The sequence below is a fragment of the Strix aluco genome, chromosome 19 (assembly GCF_031877795.1).
Source record: "Strix aluco isolate bStrAlu1 chromosome 19, bStrAlu1.hap1, whole genome shotgun sequence".
Lineage (NCBI taxonomy): Eukaryota > Metazoa > Chordata > Aves > Strigiformes > Strigidae > Strix > Strix aluco.
Window position 1 is genome coordinate 15,617,042 of NC_133949.1, and position 25,943 is coordinate 15,642,984.

General features: G+C 42.5%; 1 protein-coding gene across 1 annotated transcript; it reads right to left on the reverse strand.

Annotated features, from left to right (window-relative positions):
* Positions 1 to 5,793: 5,793 nt before the first annotated feature.
* NOS2 (nitric oxide synthase 2) lies at positions 5,794 to 24,556 on the reverse strand. Its single transcript, XM_074845071.1, has 26 exons — positions 24,425 to 24,556; positions 23,212 to 23,308; positions 22,517 to 22,639; positions 22,278 to 22,426; positions 20,080 to 20,242; positions 19,545 to 19,636; positions 18,999 to 19,140; positions 18,450 to 18,589; positions 17,705 to 17,879; positions 16,870 to 16,971; positions 16,022 to 16,216; positions 15,590 to 15,672; positions 15,131 to 15,275; positions 14,800 to 14,904; positions 14,585 to 14,634; positions 14,315 to 14,489; positions 13,719 to 13,851; positions 13,238 to 13,316; positions 12,157 to 12,335; positions 11,349 to 11,512; positions 10,352 to 10,562; positions 9,929 to 10,016; positions 9,354 to 9,475; positions 8,117 to 8,265; positions 7,186 to 7,380; positions 5,794 to 6,600 (listed from the first exon to the last, which is right to left on the reverse strand). Exons 1-26 carry the CDS (start codon positions 24,529 to 24,531, stop codon positions 6,487 to 6,489), a joined length of 3,477 nt encoding a protein of 1,158 aa, XP_074701172.1. The 5' UTR covers positions 24,532 to 24,556; the 3' UTR covers positions 5,794 to 6,486.
* Between the last annotated feature and the right edge of the window lie 1,387 nt (positions 24,557 to 25,943).

Consider the following 25,943-nt stretch of genomic DNA (forward strand, 5'->3'; position numbering starts at 1 on the left):
AGGCCACTCCTCAAACCCCCGTTGCTGTCCCCTCTTTGCGTCTCGCCAGCGCCCGCAGCCGGCCTCTACGCACGGGTTAGTTAGTCCTGGCCTAGCCCTAAACTGGGCCCGGCCATGTCCTCCTGCCTCATGGGGATCCCGTCCCCCCTTAGGGAGGCTCCACAGCCGTCCCCCGGCATGGCCCACTGCGGCGAGTGAGGGCTATTGGCTCTGCTGGGAGACGCAGGCGCGGCCTCGTGTGACTACCAGGAGCTGGGCACGTGCCCAGGCCCTGGCCAGAGCCGCCGGTGGCACCTGGGGCCCGCCGGGTCCTGCCACCACCTTGGCACTCGCACACACAGGCCGCTTCGCTCTCCTCAGTGGAAGTGACATCGCAGCGCGTTAATTAATCCCAGGAACGTTACGCTGCTGCCAAATGGCTTTATGCTGAAAATAATGGCAGCATTGTACCAGCCCGCAGGGAAAAGGCCATGGCTTTATAAGAGCACGATTTTACATTTCATCCATCTTATCTAGATCTTTCATATGCAACCAATAAAAAGCTTAAGATAAGTTGAGCTTTGTTGTCTTTCATAAAGAATAAGAAATAATGAATTTCATTCTCAATTAAACTTGAAGGGCAAGGGGTTTTTTTTAAAAAATACAACATCCTCAAGCATAAAGGTTATATTCCACCAGCTGTGAACTAGAACAGTCTGATAATGGTTTGGTAACATTCTAGTTAACGGTTTGGTAACTAGAACAGTTTGATAAAACAGTTTGGTAATGGTTTTAAACTGACAGTGGGGAGATTTAGATGAGATCTAAGGCAGAAATTCTTCCCTGTGAGGGGGGTGAGGCCCTGGCACAGGTTGCCCAGAGAAGCTGTGGCTGCCCCCTCCCTGGAAGGGTTCAAGGCCAGGTTGGACGGGGCTTTGGGCAACCTGGGCTAGTGGAAGGTGGCCCTGCCTGGGGCAGGGCGGTGGGACTGGATGGGCTGTAAGGTCCCTTCTGACCCAAACCAGTCTGGGATTCTGTGACATCTGCCTGGCCGTAGTTACAGCCGAGCAGTCACAGCCCAGCTGGCGGCAGCACCGACGCAGCCCAGTCCGTCTCCTCCCAAGGAGCAGCAGCTCACCCAGCGCGAAGCCCTCGGCAGGGGGAAGGAAGGGGCAGTCCCCAAGCAAAGCTCCGCTCTCCTGGGGTAGGACATCTCACAGGAATGTGGGCCCTGGCAATGTCCGTGCCGTCAGCCAGGCCCCCCCCCAGCTCAGACGCTTTCTAAAGCGACAGTCAGTGTCGGACAGGCCCGGAGGTCGGCCCTCGGGTTGGAGGCAGCTGTGATGGAACAGCCTGAGGAGCCAAAGAGCTAAACCACCAACAGCCCATCAGCCATTTTTTGAGCTCACAACCAAGAGCAGACGGTATCTGTGGGTACATTGTTAACCAGGACAGAGACAGGAACTCGCTGGCCTTGAGGGAACAGCCAGGCATTTTCTGAGCTCGGGTGAAAATTTCCAACACCTGACAAGTGTTACTGGTTTTCTGCCCCCTCACACCCAGCCCAGCTGAAACAGGGTCAGCAAAGCAACCAGAGATCAGCAACTGCTCCGGTAACCACCACGCTAACCGCTGCGGGCTGCAGCCCACCCAGTTGTACCTAAGGCCCACTGGATGACGAGCGGTGCCGGGTCACTGACCTTACAGAGATGGAAAGCAAAGTCTCAGTTAAAGCTCAGATTAAACTTTTTCTCTGCTGCTACACAGCAAAAGCCACATGCAGGAGCTGCAGCTGCTGAACACAATCCAGCCTGGTCAACACATTAGCCCTCACGTGACGACAAAGAGTTACAAGAGCAACTTCACAGAGACTCGACAAACAGGCAGGTTTGCATTTACTGCCCAAGTCTTGCTTCCCCCTGACCCAGATTTGCTGTGGCACTCCCCGCTGCTCTTGCCCAGTTTATAGATATGGATCCACCGTGATGCCCCGTGCTTCAGGGTGGCCGCGAAGGGACAGCACGGGTGGGATTGCACCTGCAGGCTCCCCGAGGTTGGAGGAGGTGTTACTCTGCCCGGGGCTCTGATTCAGAGACAAGATCCCACGTGCAGCTTGACAAGCCATTATATATCACAGAAAGGCATCACCAAACATTAGCAGCCATCTAGGCAGTCTGTCAAAGCACATTTTGTTAGAAAAAAACTTAAATACCCGTCTCCTGCTGAAAGCCTAAGAACACTTGTTAACCTATGATTTATACGAGACAGTGTACTCTTGTTCAGATCATATTCTTAGATTTTAGTAGCCTTTTTACAATATTTCTCTTTCATTGATGAATAACCCAAGAATTTTTCTCTCAAAGACAACAAAAGCATCCCCCCCGCCCCTTCTTTTTTTCTGAAGCAACCAGAACTCACATCTCAACAGAGACAAATTCAAGAACAAACAAGACCATTTCTAGCTCCAGACAGCTGCAGTGTAACACTAAAAACCTTAAAACCAGAGGGGGCCATTTTACCAGCCCTGCTGGACCTTCCTGGCTGTTCAATGCTCTCCCAGCGCACACGAAACATCTCAGTACAACCCTGGAAATAGGGTTCACTCAGAGAAGGCACCAGATAACAACCCCCAATACATAGATCAGGATGCAGATAAACTGTCTGAAGCAGGGTGTAGGAAGGCCGGATGGAGCACAGCACAGTTTCACCCCCTCTCAGAGCTCAACCTGTTCCTGCCCCCAAAAAGCAGCAGTCAGCTCTCTGCCCCCAGCCCAGCCCTGGCTTCCCAGCAGGGTTACTGGGGCAGACAAGTCTCCCACCCAGCCAGCCCCACACTGCATTTCAGAACACACAGTCAGAGAGGGGAACCTCTTTGCACAGCTATAATCCATCACTTCAGTGAAAAAGTAAAAAGAAAAGCCTTTCACTTACCTGAACTCATTCTGCCTTCCTCATGTCCCAGCGTCCATCTGCCTGGCACCTCACCGCTGTGCTGCTGTGGGCTCCCAGGGCTGCGCAGCCATTGCTGGATCCTGGGGCTGTGCCTCTTGGCCCTTATCTGCCCCTCGGTGCCTATCTTTCCCTCAGCCCTCATCTTTCCCTCTGTGCTCAGCTGCCCCTCAGTTCTCATCTACCCCTCAGCCGCCCCTCAGCCCTCATCTTTCCCTCAGCTGCCCCTCAGCACTTATTTTTCCCTCAGCCTTCCCTCTGTCCTCAGCTGCCCCTCAGTTCTCATCTACTCCTTGGTCCTCATCTTTCCCTCAGCTGTCCCTCAGCATTTATCCTTCCCTCAGCTGCCCCTTGGCCCTCAGCTTTCCCTCAACTTTCCCTCAGCTCTCATCTTTCCCTCTGTCCTCATCTGCCTCTCAGCTCTCATCTACCCCTCAGCTGCCCCTCAGCCCTCAGCTGCCCCTCATTATCCAGCAGTGGCCCATCAGCCACGCCCTCCTGGCCCCCAGCCCCCAGAAACACGGTCTGGCTGGGCAGCTGCTCCAGCTGGAGGCAATTCAGTTTGCTCAGCGTTTACCCTCACGCCAGGCTTGAGCTTCTGATCATGCTCAGCTGGGCAATAATGCCCTGGCGTATCCTCCACATGCTCCTCTCCTTTTCCTCAAGGAAAGAGCTTAACTTAATAGATGTCATTCAAAAGCAGGTTAAAAGTCTCTACAGACTGTTACTGTGGTCGATCAACATTAGATTGCTCCACAAATTTCAGGCAGAGATCCATCCGGGCGAGCCCCACGTACGCTCGGGCTGCCGGCAGCGCTGGGGTACCTGCGCCATGGGCCCGCTGACCCCCAGTGCCACGGGCCCGCTGGCCCCCAGCGCCGTGCCCCGCGGTTCGGGGCATCCCGGAGCACAAGGGAACTTCACCAGGAGCCGAAAGCGGCAACAGCACCAGGTCTGCAGTTCAGTGCCTTGGCACGCAGCCTGCTTGGAATGCCAAGTTCCATTATAGCCATATAAATTGGGCTTAAGTGCTAATGAAACAAGCCACTAATTGCTTCAGAAAGTCTTAATCTGTAATTCTCAGTGAGGTGCATAATCATCTCAGTAACTTTTAGCTCCGAATGGTTCCTCTGCCTCTAGCAGCATTACTCAAGTGCCTAAACTAATGCACATGCTTAAATCCTGTATTGACTCGGGGCTGTAATGAACACTTTAATAACCACAGAACAGGCTATTTGATCATCTTCAGGATTTTAAAAGGTATATTTTGTGTCTGGTTTCTTAAATGAAGTTTCAGTTTTTATCTTGGAATAGAATAATTATCCACTGACCTTAACATCTGCACTTTATCCTCCCCATTTATTTCTGTAGAAAAAGCAATTATACACAGCTTCAGATCAGTGCTGCAATTGAAGTTAACTTACAGTTGGGACAAGTTTAAATAAATTCACAAAGAATTAAAACAGATCTCTGCTTCTCTTAATCCTTTCCTTTAACTGCCGTCTCACCACTCTGCTAGGGGACAATTTTTGCAATGGTGGAATTAAGATGAAAAGGTTCCCCAATAGAACTTGCCTCATCAACACAGAGTGTATAAATGGAGAGACATGCAGCTTCTGAGCCGATACACAAACACTTGTGCCTCCTGCTCGGACCCGTCAGGCCCCTGAAGGAACAGATGTTTTTGCTTCCCTGGCTCAGCATTCAGTGGTGTCTCCCATCATCAGGATGTGGCACTACCTAAGGGCACTCCACTCTGCTCTCAACTTGGTATAAACAGCACTTTTTTTTTTTCCTGAGTTTCTGACCCTCAGAATGAAAGTGCACTATGGTCCTTTAGTAGAGAAGCATTTATAAAGGACTGTGGTAATACCTTAAAGTAAGTGATTACTTTGAAAAGACACCTGAGATACAAAGCAAGCATTCTGGCAAGGCAATTCACCTACTTGGGCATGGAAAGTTCACCTACTTGTGCAGTGATGTGCCTCCCAAAAGGGCACAGAGCATATTGGCACTCTGAAGTCTGGAATTTACTTGTCCTTCCTACTTTTGTTGGACTCATTTGAAGTCTAGGGCTTGGTGAGCCCTGGGCTTACGGAGAACTTTCTTAATGGACAGTGCAATTACCTTGTTCCATTTCCATCCCACCCCAAAAATCTAAATTCAGAAAACATCAATTAAACAATAATAAGAAATAACCCTGATGGAGTACATATACTAGGTGCCCATCAGGACTCCATACTTGCCAGGAACCTCCTCTGTGCTTTACTCTCTCTGTGACTGTTGTCTGATACATCCTGTTCTCTGCCATCACTGCCCACATTCTCACATCTACGCTGTATTTTTGATCTCATGTCTAAGGCTGTCCTGAAGCACATGTGAAACACACTGTACACACATGGCACTGTTGAGTCTCAACTCCTCCTTCATCACGTTCCAGCTCCTGGAGACAAGGGACAACAGGAAAACCTCACCTTAAGCTTTTTTAATATGATCATATAGCCCTGGTAATTTTAGAGAAAGAACTAAGAGCTCTGACATAACTGCAAGGCATAGAAGGAGCCAAGTCAAAATATAACTAGGGCAAAATATATCTGCTCTCATTACTATTTTATATTCTTGCAGTTTGCAAGCCAGTCTCACAATCTATGGTGCAAATTCACACTTCCCTGGCAGTAACAAAAACCCATAACTGATCTTGGGCAGACTGCGTAACTCCTGGAGACGGGCTCTTTGCTTATGGAAGCAGTGCTGGCTGGAGCCCAAACCCACGCCACCAGAACCTGAGAACAAACTTGCCTACCCCTAGTTTTATAGGTTAAAGACAATAGCAAAAAGAGGTACATTTAATCCACACCAACTTGCTTGTCTCAATATAAAGACATTTTTATTACAAACAAATCAAGTAAATCAGAGCATACAATTCAAACGTACAAAGTGCTTTTGAATTTTCTGAACCTTACTGCCATAACCTCTGTAACAATAACAACTCAGGTTCAAGTACCTGAATGACAAAGGAGAACTCAAAGCTACTACCTCCTCATGTACGCACGTCTGAAGTGCATGCAGCAGCTATTTCCACTTACAAACCATTATATTATCCTCTCGTTTGCAACTATTGCTTCAGATTCAGCAAGATGTGTGACTATACATGTCCAAGGGACAAAACAATTTACTTGCTTTAAAGTGAAGATAATATACACAGTAAAACAATCTGATATAAATAAATTCACAAAGATAAATGGTACATTTCTGAAAAAGATTCGGTTCTAGCTTACATAATAAAAAACTACATTTTCTTTGTGTTTGCAAAAATATCAGATTTATGCTAGCACAGACAGCATTAAAAAAATAATTTGCATTTTCACTGTTAAGATAATCCATTAAAAGAAGTCTCAGAATAAATACCAATAAAAGTTAAATTTAGTATTTTTCTTAATTAAGGCTGAGGTTTAAAAGTCAAATCCTACAATCATATACATGTGTACGATTTAACATGTATAAGAGGATTTGACCCCTTGTTTTTTGAAAATAATAACAAATGTGCAAAAGTATTGTCTAAAACATAGGTTGATTTGTTCTTGGACTGGTGGGTTGCAAAGCTCTTACACCTCTTTTGACTTCATGTGGGAATGCAGCCCCAAAGATATCTTCATGGTATCGCTTCTGGCTCTGCAAAAAGCAAAGGAAACCCAAGAGACGAATTAAATACTGCTAGCTCCTCCTTACGTAACGGTCAAGTAACTACAAGGTCTTTTGCATTCATATGGTTCTGCGATCGTGGACTTTTGTACTGTCAGTAGGAGGAACCTGAGTCCCAGAGACACGTGCTCCAGGACAAGGTCTGGTAACAAAAGGGTCCTAAAGAGCCACCAGACCCAGGCACAGTGTTTTCAGTGATGGGCTGGCTAATTTCTTAAACTCACTTTCCTCCGTTGGTACAATAAAGTCTCAGACTCTTGATGTTCCAGACACGCTGCAACGCTAATGTCCAGGACCCAAAGTGAGACACTGGGAGTATGGTAGATGTAAGAGAAGAACATCACGTGTCACTCTTACACCCTAACCAAACAGTAACTGTGTTTTAAATCCTGGTGGGTGGACTAAGCTGATCACTTAAAGCTTTTTTCCTTGTGCATTCTGCTGAAAAGAAGCTCACGGCAGCCCGCAAGGTCTTGAGTGTGACTTTGAAGACTTCTGTAACCCATCCTGGAACACTGTCTGACTGGAAAGGATGCCTTGCGTATCATAGCGTACCTTTAGCTGGAAGAAATACTCCTCTGCCTGCTGCTCACTGAGATTCAGGTTTTTAGCAAGCATCCCTTTCAAAGTCTGAGCAACATCCTTGGCCATGCGTACGTCTCCACAGACATACAGATGCCCTTCCTCCTTATGCAAGAGGCTGCACACTTTGGTCTCCAACTTGCTCTGAAGAATGTCTTGAACATAGACCTTAGCAACAGAAAAAGGATCATTGGACAAGGTTTCTTAAATGCTACTTTGGCTACTGGTTTTTCTAAATTCAATGCAGGTCTATGCAGTAAGGTTCTAAATGCCCTATCTATTGCAGCTGTGTGTCACACCACAGCAAAGGAGAATAAAAATGTCTTCATGCTGTCTTAACAAGCCCCAGATCTGGAGGCTAGACCTGTCTCCTGGTTAAACTAGAGCAGACTAAGACTCTTCTTTTTTAGAACCAGGTACAACTGCCAAAGTCTCCTAACTTGCCAGGAGAGTAGGATAGTTAAACAGAGGATAGCTTAAGTGCTGTTGTTTTCTCCAGTGAGGATTTCATATAAACAAAATTAATTTCCAAGGTCACTGTGTCATTGAAATGGTGACAAATGGCCAGAACCAACTCATTTCTAACTCATGGGCTAATCAAATCCTGCAAAATTTAAGATTTCTGAAAATGTCCCAGGTTCTAGGTTCAAAGGCTGTTTGCACTCAGAGAGCCTCTCTATATGGCAGTGAGGGTTTTATATTTATATAGCTTGGTTGTACTGAAGTGCACACTGAGATTCTCCTTTATTTTGAAGGAGTGAGGCCTTTGTCAGTTGTTCGCAACACACTGAAGCAAAATGCTAACATTTTTTTAAAGAACACTGTTAAACACAGCCCAAATCTTAACTTGAGGGACCATTCTGGAAGGAGCCAACCCTTTAAAGAACAAAGGAACCAGCCTTACTTTAGCTTGGCCAGGTTGCCTGGAGTAAGCTGTATAGACTTCTTTCAGAACTCCTTTCCTCTTCATTTCCTCAGTTTCTTCTTTGTAGATGTGATCCATGTTTGGCTGCCGGCAGCCGAACAATAGCGTCATGTCACCACCTTTGACACCTGAAACCAACATCAAAAAGTTTTTGTCTTTCCTGGTAAGGCCTGTTATCTCTTAGGGCTATTCCCATAGAGTAACTAGCTGTGTGCAGCTGTCTGCTCCACACCTGGAACACAGTGTTCAGTTTTGGTCCCCCTATACCAAAAAGATGTGGCCAGGCTGGAGAGGGACCAGAGAAGGGCCACAAAGATGATCAAGGGACTGGGAAGCCCCTGTTGTGTGAGGAAAGGCTGAGAGAACTGGGTTTGTTCAGCCCTGAGAAGAGAGAAGGCTTAGGGGAGAGCTTATCACCATGTTCCGGTACTTAAAAGAGCGGCTACAAAGATGACGGAGACTCCCTTTTGACAAGGAGTCCCATGGAGAAGATGAGGGGTCACAGGTACAAGTTACTCCTGGGGAGACTCTGATTGGACACAAGAGGAAAATTTCTCACACTGAGAACAATCAGCCACTGGGATAATCTCCCCAGGGAAGCGGTGGGTTCACCAACATTGGACACTTTTAAGATTCAGCTGGACAGGGGACTGGGCCATCTTGTCTAGACAGGGCTTTTGCCAGGAAAGGTTGGGCCAGGTGATCCTTGAGGTGCCTTCCAGCCTGGTATTCTATGATTTTCTACTTAGCCTTTCTCACTAAACACCTGAGAAGGAGAGCGTGTGTGTTCGTGTGCGACAGCTTCTCATTTTAGGCTCTTGCAGTAGGACTAAACCTGCCCAAGTCCTTGGAGAACTATGTGGAATCACGCAGGTTCCCCAAAGGGGCTGATACAGGCAGGCCAGAGCGTTTCCTCTCCATCCTGTGGCCCCTGTGTGAGCACCTGGGGCAGTGACTGAGCAGTATGTACAAGGACACACAGGCTGCTCCCTCCAAGCGACCAAATACCTCAAGACCACCCGAATGGTCTCAGGTGGGCTGGATTAGCTCTTCCAGTGCAGTGTTCAGCCAGTCTTGGGATGACAAATCTCTACAGGGTTTACTTGGCTGATGTTTCTGGGTGTCTCATCTGTAGAGACTGTGTTTGGAGGACCAGGGGTGTCTTCTGCTGCTGGAGGAGTTATGGCCTCCCTCCTGGGGCACTCCCCACAAGTACCTTTCTTTTCCAAGTCATAGAGACGCTGCTGCCAGAAACTTCTGAAGGGAGCAATTCCTGTTCCTGGGCCGATCAGAATGCATGGCTTGCTTGGCTCCTTTGGGAGCTGGAATTCATTAGCACTAAAATGCAAAAATAGGTTAATTAGGTAATTAGTTTATGACTGACATCTCAGTGTCAGTGTCCTGAACGATTTTGAGCAGCATAGCCTAAGTTACCAATCTGAAAACAGTAATGGGGCTTAACTTGGTGATGGTTGCTTCTTGTTTGCTTCACTTTAGTCACTTGATAGTGGATATGCTGACAGTGGGGATGGTGTCATACGAATAGAATTCTTTCAAAATTTTCTAATGATCTATGATTTCACTCAACATAAGACGTGGTAAAGGATCTCATCTCTGGAAGACAGGGAGTTCCCTCTCTTCTCAAGCTTCGATATTCCAACTTGCACTCACCAGTCACTTGAAAATCATATGCAAGCAATGTAAAAAAAAAAAAAACCACTGAAGAAGCTGAACTAAGAACCGCTGGGTTTGGGTTTTTTTTCTTTTCTTTCTTCTCTGTCATACACTCACCTGCGTATAAAGCATGGAACTATTTCATTGAGAGCTATTGTATTCAGCCATGTGCTGCAGACTCCGTGGTGCAAAGGCCCTTGTCCATCTAATCAGAGCAAAGAAAACCACCTCTGTCAGTATTTAAAAGCTCTCTGTTTTTTAAAAAAGCACAGTTTATACTTAAAATTATGCTTTTTAAATAAGTGTATATCTAGTAATGATTTCTAAAACAAGGATACACTGATGATGAGGCAGGATTTTAGCAAATCCTGACACAGTATGAACATCTGCACCTCACTATACTATTCTGCATTTATCACAACACAGACTTTTGTTACAGATACGCTTCATGCTACATGGCAGACACAGTTTTTTTTCTGAACCACAATGCAGCCTAAAGATCATTTAATTAAGAGAGAAATGAAAACAACAGTTCATTACCTCTTGTCCTGTAGTTTACAACTGCAACTGTCAGATGAATCTCTCCGGGTGTCATGTCACAGGAGGAGCTGACAGAGTAGTACCTGGGCTTCAGAAATGGCAGCTGAGTCAGTAAGAAAGCTGTGGAGACCTCAGCAGAAGGAAACTCCTCCAGGACATCCAGGATGTTCGGGCTGTTGTAAAACTTCCATTTATTGTATTCTTCTGTGCTCTGAAAGTCAAAGGCCACCATCACAATGTTACCAGGTCATGCCGAGTTCATGAGAGCAGGGAATATTTGAAATGTCACTTATAAATCAGAATCCTGCTTTACATTCAATTAAATATGCAGGCAAATTAGCAGAGAATCTGCAAAAATTTGCTGAGACCAATACTGGGGTTTCCTAAGAAATTGTTTCATTTCTGAAAACAGAAGTACAGAACAACTGCTGTAATTTTCTCAGACACCCGCTCTCCCAGCGAGGATGCAGAAAACAAAGCAGAATCTGTTTCTCAGTCCCCTGCCATGGAATATCCACAAAGCTGTATGGACCCAGGTCCTGATACCTACTGAGCCTCACTGAAACCAGCAGGAGAAGCAAGCACCTACCACACCTGTGAGTCATCCCTCTTACTCTCACGGTACCAAATTCTGACAAAAGCATCTCCCAGCTCCCCTCCAGCCCCTCCACCTGCAAACTGTAAGGTTTTTTAATGGTGTCTTAACAGAAACCGCCATGAGCAGGCAAGAGAAACAGGCAGGCAAAATGACCCACCCAGAACCACACAGGAAATATCAGCTCTGAAGAAATCTTTTGATTCCCACGGCCAAGTTGAGCCACAAGACCACCCTTTCTCTTGTTGTGGTTGGCTTCACAAGCACACAGAATGTGTAACAGAGGGGTAAAAATCAAGCACCATCACTACAAAAATTTCTTAAGCTTCTGCTACACAGCAAAAGGGCACCAGAAGGTCCAGTATACATAAAATAAATCCAGCCCTAACGCTTAACACTTACCTGACATAAGACTTCCAGTCTCTGTTTGTCTCCTTCCGCTGTTACCAGCTGGGAGAGTTTTTTTAGCAGCTGTTGGGAGGGTGGAGTAGTGATATCAAGCAAGTATGTCAAAGCCTCGGGGAGCGTGCAAGCTGGAATCTTTTTGTCACTTGTCCAGTAGCCACCTGGAAATGAGGGAAATAAAAGAACACTTGGCAATTCCCACGACATTTGACAGCTGTAGAGCTCTGCAAAACTCAGTGTCCTTCAAAATATTTCAGACTAGGTTGCAGCAGGTCTAGACCACACCCTTCCGAGAAGAGGTTAATGTGAGGTTTCAAACTTCTTGTAAGAGGAGGATCTGATGCAGAGAATTGCATGATAACAAAACACCACTTTAAATTGAAAAGTCTTTTATTTGAGGAAATCATCTTCCTGTGTGTCAGAATACTATGAATTAGCAGATTGTTCCTACTAAGATGGAAATAATGGTCATGACATGTAAATCTATTTTAGGACTCTGATATGTAGCAACAATAAGCAACCTCTGTTGATTCTTTTAATGGTAGTCAATGGCCAATTCAGCAACTGAATTACAAACAGTGTCAACCTAGGATAACTCTGTGAACACTGGTGAGGTTACCATGGGCTGCCAGAGTATACAAAATCAGAATCCAGAATTATAAGACTAACTAAAAGCATCATCAAAATACTATTGAAACTTAGGAAAAGTATAATAGAATCAAATTCACTCTACAATAATTCTCAGGAATTTTAAAGAAGTCTGTCAAACATCCTCTGTTATTTTATCTAAAGAGAACCAATTTACCATCAGCGCAGGTTTCAAGTCTGATAGTCTGATCAGCTGGAGGGGCATCCTTGACATGTGCAATGAGGCCATGGACTAATTCTGGCTGGTTGCCTGGGAAAATCCCGATATGTTCTCCGGGCAGGTAGTGCACTTCCTGATTAGTCTCACAGGAAAGCTTAGCTAGAATGGTAACACGACTAGATATAGAAAAAAAAGACATGAGACAGATCTTGGTTACGTTGACAGGATTTCCCTTGAATTGAGCAGAAAAGGAATAAATCTGAAATGACAGTTGGCAAGGGCTTACTTGTGTTCATTACAAATTATCAGACCAGCTTAGCACTTGACAGAGATTTAAACAAATCATAGTCCAGATATGTGAAGTCCTTGTATCAAAACAAGATGCTGAAGTGCTGTCTGATCTGTCCAGTATAGAATAAATGTGCCTGTAACCAGTCAATGAAAGGAAATGCAGCCCTACTGACGGCTGAACAGCTCGCATCTTAAACCAGCTCGGAGGATTTCCCACATGACTGTACTTAGAACAGGGATGAGAGAGACCTGCCGGAGCCATTCATAGATGCTACTTCTAAGACAGATGTTAGCACTGACTACCCTTTCGTATTTCTTTATCTATTGTCTTGTCTCAGCTTGCTTTGCAGTGCAACTGAACGCAGCAGCTTCTTGACTACACTTATTCCTTTTGTTTCTTTTTTTTTTTTTTTTCTGCTAAGGGACATTTTTTCCCCCTAAATGAAATAAACATTTGCCTGGCATGTAGCACACCAAGCAAGGGAGAGGGACCATACACCTGATCTTCCATATTTAGTAGGTATCAAAGGGCCATATCACAAAGTTATTTATTTCCCCACACTCCGAGAGACTCTGCTGGGTAGTCAGCTCCTATCTGAACCAGAGGAAAGACTCTATGTATTCTTGCGGTCTTCTGATAATTATTTACTTCTACTAACAATGGTACAAAATTCATACATATTTCTTAATAACTGCGGGGAGAAGTTGTTTATAACTAGGCATTTCAGATGTTTAAGATTTTAGTAAAGTGTAGTATTGCAATATTCAAAAGAGTGAGGTATCGTACCTGGATTTTAAACTTTGAAGGTTCTGTCTGAATTTCAGCTTCATGGGAATTATATCCTTGGCGTGAATGTTTGCAAGGGCTGTTGAGAAAAGAGGACATGACTCATGGCAATTTTGTGATTAGGTTTGTTTAAAATGTCTTCAAATAATATGCAGAAAAGAACTGAACCATGCTTGCCCTAGAATACGATATACTTCTAGTCAGTTATGTGTCCTATATGCCTTCCCTGGCTGAAAGTAGTGCATCTCAGCTTCTGTTCTTCTGGGGCTGTCAAAATGTACACTAGTTCTGGTGGTCTGATGTTACTGCGCTGCAAAAGATAATGATTTATGCAGTATAAACCAACGTCTTTTTCTCTGACCACTGTACCTTATTGTATTATTCTATCATCTAGCAGGACCAGTATAACTTCTAGAAAAACTTTACAGTTCAGACCTATCGAAGCAAAATGGACAGAGGAAGCGAAGGTAGGAGGTGATACCTTTAGCCAAGTCCATGGTTTGAGAGTCATGCACTATCCTGTAATTCTTAGGATCCCAGCTGTCATCAGAGGTATATATCTTAGGCAACTGAATACTGTTTTTCCCACGGATGTTAAAAATGTCACAGGCAGTCTAGAAAAAAGAAAAAAATATGGCTATTCATAGTTAAAAAAAAATATTCTTAGCGTTGTCCTAATCCCAATGAGGAGATATCAATTTCACAGATTGCTGGTTTTTATTGATTCTGTTGAGTCAAGTGATGTTACAGGGGTGCAGTGAGTTCAGTAAGGTTCCACTTCTATACCAGTATAGTTAAAAAACTGATCTACTTCAAAAAATTCTGACGTTCATACTGAGCATTCCATTATCCAAAAGGTTTCATGGAACGTTATGTGAATGCTAAAAAATAACAGAAACGGGGCCCAGCTCCCTCTTCAACTTAGGCAAGGAGTAAAAGAGAGGGGAGTTTGAAATTCAGATATAAATCCAGATATTTGTTTTCCTTCATTCCCCCCCATTTTTATGCGATGCTAGTAAATACTGAAATAGAATGAATGAACGAACTCAAATATGAGGTCACTATTTATATAGTCACCTTGAATGCGTTGACTGCCCATGTGCGAAAGGCTTCTTCCTGCCCGTTGAGTTCATCTCCTTCACCTACTGGAGTGAGTGGAGAAGCCCCTAGTTGGGCCAGTTTTTGGTCAATGGCATGAGCAAAGGCACAGAACTCTGGATACATGCTGGACCCCAAACCAAACACAGCGTATCTGCAGAAAGAGATAAAAATAAGATCACTTTGTTATGCTAAATGAAATGCAAAAGGACTCAATCACATGCAAACCAAACAACAAAGTATTTTTACCTAATTTTTTTTCTCAGCAATTTCAGGGTGAGCAAGGAGTTCTTCAAGGTCTGTATAAAAATTAATAAAATACTTAAGGTTAGAAAAACTTCTGTTTTAAATCAGAGTATAAGACCCTGGTCCATATCTTGCTCAAGTAGATGGGACAAATGGAAGGGCTGTCTTTAGTCTCAGGCTTTGAGTTAAGCCTCACCTACTTTGGAGGTGAATATTACCTTTCCGTTATTTGGAGAATCTCCATTTCCAAAAGTGCTAGTAACCACTAAAAGGAGTGTTTCTTTTTCCAGGTCACAAATGTTGTACTCATCCATGCACAGAATCTGGAAGGTATAAACCTCATGAGAAACTGCTAGCAGACATGAGAACCAGCATTAGCTATCTCTGTGATTGTCAGATACTAAACGAATACGAAATAAAAGTTCTAGCTCGACTTATATTTACTAAACATACAGAACATAGGTTTATAGAATTAAAAAGCTTGCAGGAGCTGCTATAACTAGCCAAACTTCTTTCTCCATTTAGCGTGGATGATTTCTACGTTCTTACCTTAGTGTTGAAGGCACAGCTGAACAAGCTGCACAGATTGTTGGCGAGCGTTTCAGATTTCCCAGTCTCTGTTGCATAGATTACAGTGACCTTGGACCTGGTTGCCATCGTTTGTCGCATGAGTGAAGATGCAAAGAGTACAGCCCTGGGGAAAAAAATAATCACATTGCTTTTCATATAGCTACACAGTAATTCAGACTGATTCACAAACAAGCTAGGCAAGACTGATCTTGAGCATGGGTTTTCCTTGAAAGACTGTTCAGAAGAAAGACTCTATAGATAGCCCTGAATAAGAACCTTAAATATGAATGCTACCTGACTGCGGACAGGTAAGTCAATTCAAACAATTCAAGTGGTACCCACTGTAATGACTCTTAAAAAAAAAAAAGGTGGAACAGAAACATGACAAGAATCGAATAGTTGGACAAAAGCATGAAGACTCTTATTTGAACAACTTACTTTGCCAAGATGCTAAACTTTATTTCTTTTTTCTTTGGCCTCCGGGTCTCATCATGCCAGACATGTGTTTTCCATGCGTCCACCTTTAAAAAAAAAAAAACAGTTAAGCTTCAGGTAAGAAATGTAAAATAATAAAAACACAATTTGTATGTCTTTGAAAGGGCCAGATTAAACCGAATCTGTATACACAATTCACTGTGTACAAATGCGGGATCAGTCTCCGCAGCATTAAACTGCATTTTACTTAGGGCTTGAGAATTCAACAGCACTAACGTAACCTTCCACAGTACAGGAGATTTACTGGCTATTTATGAATCTCTCTAGTGAACTTTCATTAACTGAGGCTTTTCATTCAGATGTCTTCAGGTCCCATATTATCATCTGCACTGCTGAAGTTGTCTACTAGAATTGCATTTTTTTGGATAAGTGTACCTGGTAGTAATAGAAGGGAGTGAGGACGTAGTTCAACATCTCCTGGTGGAAGACGGGAGTTATGCTCCCGGACATCGGAGGGACGATCCACACCCAGTCGGCCGGGCAGCCTCCTCGCACGCGGTACTCATTCTGCATGTATTTCATGAAGGACTCAGCAGCTGAGTGGTGATCCATGATAGTCACATTTTGTTTCTAGAATAATTGCAAAAGGAAGACAGGTATCAAAAAGCCCATTCTGCTCTTCTTCCCGATGTAGTTAAAGTAATCCTTTTGCTTTTGTTACTACTTCAAGGACTTTATTCAGTGCTGGGAAATAACTGCTATCAGCAACTATTATACAGATACAGATCAAGGTTGACCTTTGATTAAGGACTCTTACGTCGTGGGTTTTGGGTTTTTTTTTTTTTTTTAACATCAGCATTTTACCTCTCCAGCACTGTGAGTACATGTTGAAAAACCTCTGATTCATTTTTACCCATCTTTCACATTGTTTTGATACGTTAAATAAACTGTAATTGTAAATAGAAGATATGAATCGAATGGCTTTACATAGATTTTGACACTTAGACATATGTGTTAAAAGGATAAACAATCTTGCCCTTAACTTCCCTTTCTTTTTCTCTTGCCTCTGCCTTCACCTGAGATCTTTTTCTGGCAACAACAGGAAATAGGGATTCCTCTGCTTTTCCGGGTGTAAATCAAGAATAACTCTATTGGAATCACACTGATAACCTCCACTGAGCATTGGCCACTGGCACTGCATTTGTATAAAGCTGCTCTAAGTGAAAGGAAAAAGGGACACTCAGTATTCAGTGTCTCTCCAGATACCACACTCGCTGACTTACTTGGAAGCTATAAAGCACAGCCACATTTATCTCTACAACAGCTCGATCTTTCCATAATGATGAAAGTTTGTTTGTTTCCAGTCCCATTCTTCTCCCTACCTCCTACATGTGAGAAAGAGAGAGAAAAGAGAAAAGCAAATTTATGATGTGGGACTTAGACCTCATGATTTCTCCACCTCATCACATTAATATGCAGGAAAAAGTATTGTAGAAGGGGGAAGAGTCAGTCTTATGCTGGGGAAAGTGATGGCAGCAGAAAGACTTGAGATTAGAGATAAACTTGAATTACGGAGTTCTGGTTCTTGAGGCTATTCCAGTTTGGTAAAGAGCAGGGAGTGGCTCTCCTGGACTAAATGGTTTACACAATGGCAGGATCTGGTTGTAAGCCAGTTACTTTGTACTGGTAAGGGGCCCAAGACCTGTGGCCAACCACCAGGACTCCACTGCCTTGTCAACAGCAGCTGGAAACTCTGAGAAACGTACAGGCAGAGGCCTAAAGTACTGAATCAGCAGGACTTGGGATAAAATTTGGGAAGAATTCCCTTGGACACCATTTGCTGTTTTTTTTTTCACAGTTGCAGCTTCACCATTCTATCTGGCTATTTGGAACAGATACTACTAGAGCACTGTAAAAACAGTCATACAATCTGGCAGTCATAATCTTGGCAGCAATTCAAGATGTCCCACAATAGTCAGGATACTGCATCAGCATTAGTGTGGTGTAAATACAACACCCATCCCAGCAAAGACTGACAGCGTCTCTTTTTCAAAAACATATCACCCACCAAGTTCTCTTCCCTTTGCAGACCAACACATTTCCACTTCCAAAGATTACCTGCAGGATATTGTATCGCTGCACGTCACAGAAGTCTCGCACACCGATCTCTGTCCCCATGTACCAGCCATTGAAGGGACACCCAGTGAACTCCAGGCCTCCCACCTCAAGAAGCATGTTGGCAACGGCAGGCAGCGCATACCACTTCAGATCTAACTCCTTAAACCATCCATACCTGTTAAACAAGCATTTTGATTTATAATTTTATGTGTCTTTTCCTCCTTTAGGTGATAACCAGAAAAGCCCAGGGAGATAAAGGTACTAACTCCAGGAGAAATGACCCGTGACGCATGGTCTGCAAAAGCTCATAGCTGTTTTCCTTTACTGGGAACTGCCTGCTAAAGAAACTGCAGAACAGTATTAGAGAGTTCTGCAATCTGCAGGCCAGTCCCACAGCAAACATGAAAAGAAAACACAAACAAAAAGAGAAAGGCAGTAAACATTTTATGAGTGCATCCATATTTTACATGTGTGTTACACGGGCAGAAGAAATGATGATTTTTTTTAAATTCTGAGTATGATTGAAATGTAGATTGGGAAAAAAAGATTTCCAACAAAATTGCTACTGCCTTCCTTAATTTAAATCTCATTTCATTGTTCTAACAGGCATTTTATCTTTCAGGACAATTTACTATAATTTCATCCTAACAAAGAACTCATAAAATGACTGCCACAGGCACAGGCTAATAACCTGCCAAGGTGAGGCAGAGGCAAAAATGCAATTATCTAAATCTTGCATGCTTACTTTGGATGCTCCATTGGCACTTCGAGGACAATTTCTGGCGGGAATTCAAATATTTCTGGGTCTTGGCCGTTTGCTTGGAGAACGAGTGGAACTACATCAAAGCGGCCATATTTCGGCTTCCACCCAAGCTCAATGCACAACTATAAATAAAGAAAGTACATTTGGGGTTTTTTTTAGGTTTCCCCCGCTGTATTCGAAGACAAAAGGATGTTAACCCTCTAAAACCTGCTGAGGTAAATTCTAAGTGATAAAGGTTATCTTTCCAATTCAACCAGTGTTGGGACATGTTGTTCAAGTACTGATTGTGTCCCTGACTTAAGGGGAGCATTAGCTCACCCTGTTCTGAGATGGAGGGGAGTATTTTTATATCAAGATTGTAAGAAATTCTTGCTCCAGCCTGCACCTAAAGCCTGTGGGGCAGAACATCCCATTCACTCCTTACCATCACACTTCCCTCCCACTCCGCATAAACCATAAACAGGCAAGAAAAAAAAAGCCAGATGGGTCAGACAAGGTGTCAAGCAGTTGCGACTGTATTTAGAACGGTACCTGTGTGAACTCCACACTGGCAGGGTCTCCTAAGATAGACCCATCTGGCATTTGATAGCCAGCGTATCGGATGAGCTGGCTGTTCCAAACACGAAAATCGTGCTTCCCATCCGTCCTCTGGGGGAAGATAGTGATGGCTGATCTGCCCAGAGAGACAATCAAACCCTGTTACACCACAGCAGCACATCAAACACGTTCTAATTATTAAGACGTAAATTGTTACCAACAGCAATTATTTTATATCTCTAAAATAAATATCAGTAGAAATAAAATCATTCATCCTCTCTACCCACCTCCCTGAATCTTCAAACCATCTCTTTTCCCCAGGAATTACAAAAGATTTTGCAACATCAGCCATGAAAGTTGTTACAAAATTTCAAAACAGTTGACAGTACACATGAGAGGAACATGTAAGTACCAGGAGAAGTAAGAGCAGAGACAAGCTGTCAAAATATTTAGACAGACCATTTCAGATCTTAAGCAGAGTTTTGAATCCAGATTTGGCTGTGATTTTTGTTGTTTACAATTAAAATTAGAGAGACCTACCTTATATTTCCATTGTTTGTGGCATACTGAACATGACGACAGATATGGTCAAACATCTCCTTTGCTGTTTTACAATCACGTGCATCAAATACCTGTATGTTTCCAAAACAAACGTAAAGAAGAGAACTGATTTTGAAACAGTAATGTAAGCTCATTATTTTTCTTATGCATTTAAGGAAATTAAAGATTAAGGAAGAAAGTGAAATGAAAAATCAGTGTTTCTCTATTTAGTTGCAGGTCCACTAGGAGAGGTTCATTTTTATTGTTCTTATATGCATCATTTTCACACGTAACAATCCTCCAAGGACCAAGATGCGCACCTGGTTCCACAACAGTTGGCTCCTACACTAGCACTTCTACATGTTTTCATTCAACTATGAAGTAGAGATCTACAAAAAAAAGTTGATCTTATGATATGTAGAGGAGGGAGCAGTCCTCAGATGAAGCAACTGGCATATTTTCCCAAAGTAAAGGACATTCTTCTGATTTACAGCAGATGACTACGTTGCCCATAATGCGCAGACTCGTAGGTTACCTGTAGATTGGACCACTGGATCCTCCCAATACACCTCGGCGCATTCCTCCAGGCCTGTTTGGCAGCAAAGATCAGTTCATCCTTTGTCAGATGGTAGGTTCCTGTTGTTTCTATCTCCTTGGTCACTGTTTCCAGTCGGAGCAGGTGTTCTTCTATTTTTGGCCTTTTGAACAGGAAACAGCCATGAAAAGAAACAATGAGAATTTAATTACTTAGAACTGATTTAAACTGCAGATATTCTCCTTATGTTCTGGGTCAAGAAGAGCACAGACACTGCTGAAGCCATAAAGCTTCTGAGCATCCTTTTGCACAAGAAGACTTCTACCTACATCGCTGGTTTAATCTGCCAGAACGCAGGTAGAGTACATTTCCAGGCAGGGGATCAGCATCTACGTAGGTTGAGATATGGCAAGTTTGGAGAAACACTGCGAAACCTGCTCCTGTTACAAATCTGCACTCTATGGATGTAGGTCAATATAAAATGTTCTTTATGAAAACATCCATTACATCACAAAGTCAGCAATTTTGCTGTGCTTCAGACATGAGAAATGACCATCATCTGTTCCCCACCTCCCCTCTACTTTGGTCCCCAGAGCATAGCTGTTACCTACCGCAGCAGCCCAGGGGCCCAGATTTTTGTCAAAAAGCAGAGAGCGTTCTAGGTAAAGGGTTAAGTACATAGGACTCTGTCTGAGGACAGCTGAGGAGAGTTCTTCCTGGCTTCAGAGTTTAGGAACTGTTCTTACTGAGTGCAAATGACAGAGCTTACTAGCCTAATGAACACACTAACACACTAGAAATTTAAGTAGCAACACCACCCTTTCACCACCCAACACACACACGGATCGATCACAAGCTTTTCTGTGTACGTTTTCAGTTTAACTTTGGATTTTCTAAATTAGTTTGGAAAAAATTGTCAAATCACAAGCAAATGAAAATTAGAGAACAGGCTAGCTTCAGCCCAAAAGTAGGATTATAGTGACTGTTGTCTCAAAGTTCTATTATTTTCACAGGGACACCGCTCTTCTGAACAAAGTAAGTGGGATTTTCATTCCTAAAAGGAAGTGCTGAGCAACTCCTTTGTCAGGGAAACCAACTCTAAAATTCTTTAGTTTGATAACAGAGAATGCAGTCAAAACATTAGGAAACATTTATCACAGCACAGACAAAAATTGTTTTGTTGCCTTACAGACAGAATGAAAATAGCCTGCACTGTCTAAGAGTTTTCACATTTTCAACAAGATGAAAGATCAAGGGCAAGCACGTAAGATAGTGTAAATCAGTGTGATCAAATAGCCATGAGCAGAAACACAGAGAAGTGCAAATGTAATAATGCTGGCAAGTGAGTACAGCCTGTGTGTAAGACAGGGACTTTCAGAAAGATTCAGATGGAAGAAGGCTTTGTAGAAGAGTTCAAAGTGTCTAAAGAAGTAGCCATTATGTGGCTGAGTCCCTTTGAAAGTTTGATAATGTTTTATAATGGGATGAGCAAACACTGAATTGTCACTTGAAAGCTTGGCATGTGAAAACTTTGTCACTGCAGACTCTTGGACCTCAACCAGATGTTCCAGTTTTTCCTGCAACAAGAGGTCTCTGCACCTTGTCCATTTTTGTGAGAACACAAACCTCGTTTCTGCAGCTAGAGCATCCCTCTCAGCATGCTCAGCAAGCTTATGTTGATGATAGCACAGAGCAAGGTTGACAAGCAAGAGAATGGCCTTCCAATCTTAGGCTAAAGCCTTGAGAGTCAAAACAGAGAACAAAAGAACACAGAGAAAAGATACTTGGAATAGCACAAACAAAAAGCATCATCCCCATTATTCACATCCAAGGTTGATCTGAGTAGAAGCTAATCCCATCAGCACCCCACGTTACGAAAACAGAAGGTAGCATTCTGGGAGAGCCCTAACCAAGCTGCTTACAACACACGTACTGAAGTGTAACGCACTCAGAGGGGGCTGAGGCAAGCACTGTACAGAGTCCATTTCTGTATTCCCAAGACCTGGGATTGGCAGATATAGCATATGAAGTGCAGTAATAGTTTTATTTACCTTTTCTAACAGGCCTTATCTATTTTTTGAACACACGCTATGCATAGTTACCGATAGCTGTGAGGAAACCAAACACTCCTACAGTCTCACAGACAAGTAGGTAGGTAGAGGACTTCTGTACCGAAAATGAAGGTAAAGTTGGCTTACTCTTTAAATGAGTTGTAGTACTGCTTGATAAAATCTATTGCCTGAGGTAAAAGCTCTGCAGGTGGAACTGGCCCATCTCTAGTACCTCTCACCAGGCCCTTTGGGGTCATGAGTGCCCCTTGGCAGGCTTTGGTCCGGCAGTTGATAACCTGAAAAACAATAAAATATGAAAAAACAATGTTGCACTCTGTACCTTTTCAAAGTTATGAAAAATCACTGTTCAGGTTTCCATATCTTACCTCCTTTGCTGTCAGGTGTAGTGTGTCAAGAAAGCTGGATCCATTTGCCAAGTTTCTTATTTTCATGTGTCTTGGACATCTTGATATTTGGTTTGAAGCTTTGATACCATTTTGGGGAGGGTTCTGGACAGAGAAAAGATAAAAATACATACTGTCTTCAGAACTATTAAATATCTTAAAGCTTCATTTATATTTTATTTGACCATTAAAATGCTACAAATTAAATTCAAGAAACTAGGTATAAATGTGATCTTCTCCAACGTGAGTATTTATTTGAGTACAAAACTATTGACCTAAACCACAGTTTGATATGAAATGGGAAAAAAGTATTTCTGTACTAATCAAACAATATCTGCCACTGCAATCACCCTTTAAATTTCAATAAGGCCTCTTAACATCATAGTTAGTCTCAGGAAAACAGTGAACCAGACAATTTTAGAGGAAGGACACCTCTGCTACTAAAGGCTGGGTTTTCAAAGGTGAACAAAGGAATCCGGCGCTCCAACCCCACTGGGTCACCTCTTAAGTCTTACCAAAGCTCCTTTTTTCTCAGAAAAGATCTTTCATCGAAAGATCTCACAGCAGCCCTAACCTCGTGTAACCAGAGTTAGTCCTCACACGAGAACTTTTAGTTCTGAGCAGTGAGCACAACCCGTGTGACCTGTTAGTATCAAACAAGGACGCTAGAAACAGACCTCTCTGCCATCACTGGCCTTTGCTGAAGTTACGATGGGCGGCATCTCCACCTGCTTCTTGCTCAGCTCGTAGAATATGGCATCATCATTTTCAAAGCTTTAAAAGAGAGAGAAACAATTCAGCATAACGCAATGCACTGAGTTTCTGTTAGTTTTACCTTCAGCATAGCAGGGGGATGCCCAGAGCTGTCTCTGAAAGATGTACTGAGTCAATAAGCCAACCATTGGCAGCAGCAGGGGGGGTGGAGTGGACTACAAGTCGATACTAAAGCTACAGTCGCCCTTTCCAGATCACTGTGTGGGAATGAAAACAACAGATATGGCCTGCATGGTAAAGGTTGAGTATCACTGCTCTAAGCCAAACAAAGGACATCTGTACAGTTATGATCTGGCCAGAAAATACTCAGAGAAATTAAAGAGGTTGAAATCTTCAGGGAATATGTGTGAAAATTTCAGCTAGGTCTAGTCTCCAGCTTATTAAGCAAACAACACACTTTTTTACTAAGTTCCTTTGCTTTCTGCATTGTCTTACTTTCTGAACTCCTACTGTTTAATTTGATATCAGGTTTCATAAGATGTTCAAAAACACCCAAGAGGCATCCAGACCACAAACTCCAAACAACAGCCTTAGTTTGGAGAGGGCAATGATGTGTTTTAGGTAGCAGAGCACTAGTCAGCTTCACGGATCTCCACATTTGAATATAAACCACTTTGAGCAATGACAGGAAAGGATAGGGAATGGGCAGAGAAAGAAACAGTTTGCAACAGAAAACTGAAATAAGTTAACAGCCTGAAACTGAGAAATTTAATATGCATGTGCAATTTATTTTATACATTGTCTTGTATAAATTGTATCACAGAAATACTTTACCAATTACAGCATTAATAATCACTTTGCTACTTTTAATAGCATACACATGCCTCTTAAGTCCTAGCATACATGAAACCATTACAGCACACCAAATACATTTGGAACTATGAAAGAGAAAGCAAGATGCTTTCCTTCCTCAATGGTTGTATAACTTAGACACAAAAGCTTAAATGTACCTTAACAAATCAACACCACCCAGTGACCCCCCAGGGACAACTGCTCTTTGGTTAATATTACTGCTTTGGAAACACATGACAGGTTTCTCTAGAACCCATCTCACTTCATTCATTTTCAATGAGAGAGAAACTACGAAGCTGTGAACTATGAACTGAAGCATCTTACCCATGGATCTTCCTGTTTTTCTCCACGTTATTATTGATATCCTTCTCTTTGGGGGACTGGTTCTTAGCAGCACGAGGTTTGAAGGCAAACTGCCATGGGCACAACATTTTGTATGCTTTATTTACTACTTTAGTTCACGGTGCTGAAATCTTGTTTTGCGTGATGTGGGAACACTTCTAAGAAGAGAAGAAAAACAAGGTCGGTTTTTGACTAAGAAGGTAACTCCCTTTAAAAGGGCTCAGAAACTCACCAGACTAACTGATCTGATCTAATTAACCTCCTGTTTTAAAAAAGGAAAATTACTTGACTCAGAGTATTGATGCTAAAATTAACAGTCCTCTTTGTCAGTGTAATGCTGCAGCCATGCCTTATTTTAAAATACTGTCAAGAGAATTTCAAATGTCCACCAGTTGCATAAACCAGCAAATATCAGTATCTAAGAAAAATACATGCATGCTTTAGTTCTGTGAAAAGCATGCCTTCACACTTGTTTTTTTCTAAGTTCTGTGTTTTCAAAAGTTTGTTAAGTGTTATCAAATGTTAATTCACATCACTATATGCTAGCTAGGAAAAGGGATGTAAAATGTTGCTGTGTTATTCACATAGTAATGAAAAAAAAATTGGTCTGTAAATTAACCAGAACATTTTGCAATGTATTCATCTGCCAGAGACACACGGAATTCTGAGATTCTGAATTCTGTATTTTGTAAGATACATATACATAGCATGTATTTGAATGTAACATATGTATAAGAAGCTATGAATGCTATTCATGTGAACATACATTTTCTGCTAATTTCTGATCCTAAAATGGATTTTTGTGCCAGGTAAGGTGTGACAGGAGAAAAAGAGCAAACTAGTAAATTACTAGGCTAAGCAGAATTAGCCTCAGCGTTTGAATCTGGTTCATAACAGAAATCAAAACCAGATGTTTCAAAAAAATAAAGAAAAAAATATACATTGCCACATATTCCTGATGTAAATTGTGTATTGTTTTGTTATTTATATTGCTTTTTCAGTAGAAATAAAATTTATATTGCTGGGCTTCCAAGATGCTGTCTGCTGTAAAATCACAGGGGGAAAGAAATGCACGCAACTATCTGTGCAGAAACTGTAAGGTGTTAGGACTTGTCTGTTACTCAAGTAAAAGGAATAGTGTGTAGTAAGTGTTTCTCTACAGCTACAAAATATGAACAAATCTAAATTACTATTCTTCAACAAAAAAATGATGCAGTGTGACTATACATTTTTGTAAAACAGGGGAAAAAGAGCGAAGGAAATGATAGGGAGAGAGAAAGAAAGAAAGAAAGAAAAGAAGAAAGTTTAAAAGAAAGAGAGAAAGAAAAACAATTAGAATGAGAAGAAAAGGAAAAAAACAAAAACCAGAAAAAACCAGAAAAACAGTAACACAAAAAGAAAAAAGTAAAAAGAAGAAAAAAAATTATAAGATGAAAAATAAAAATAAAAGACTAAAAATAAAAAATAAAAACTAAAAAGAATAATAAAAATAGAAAATAAT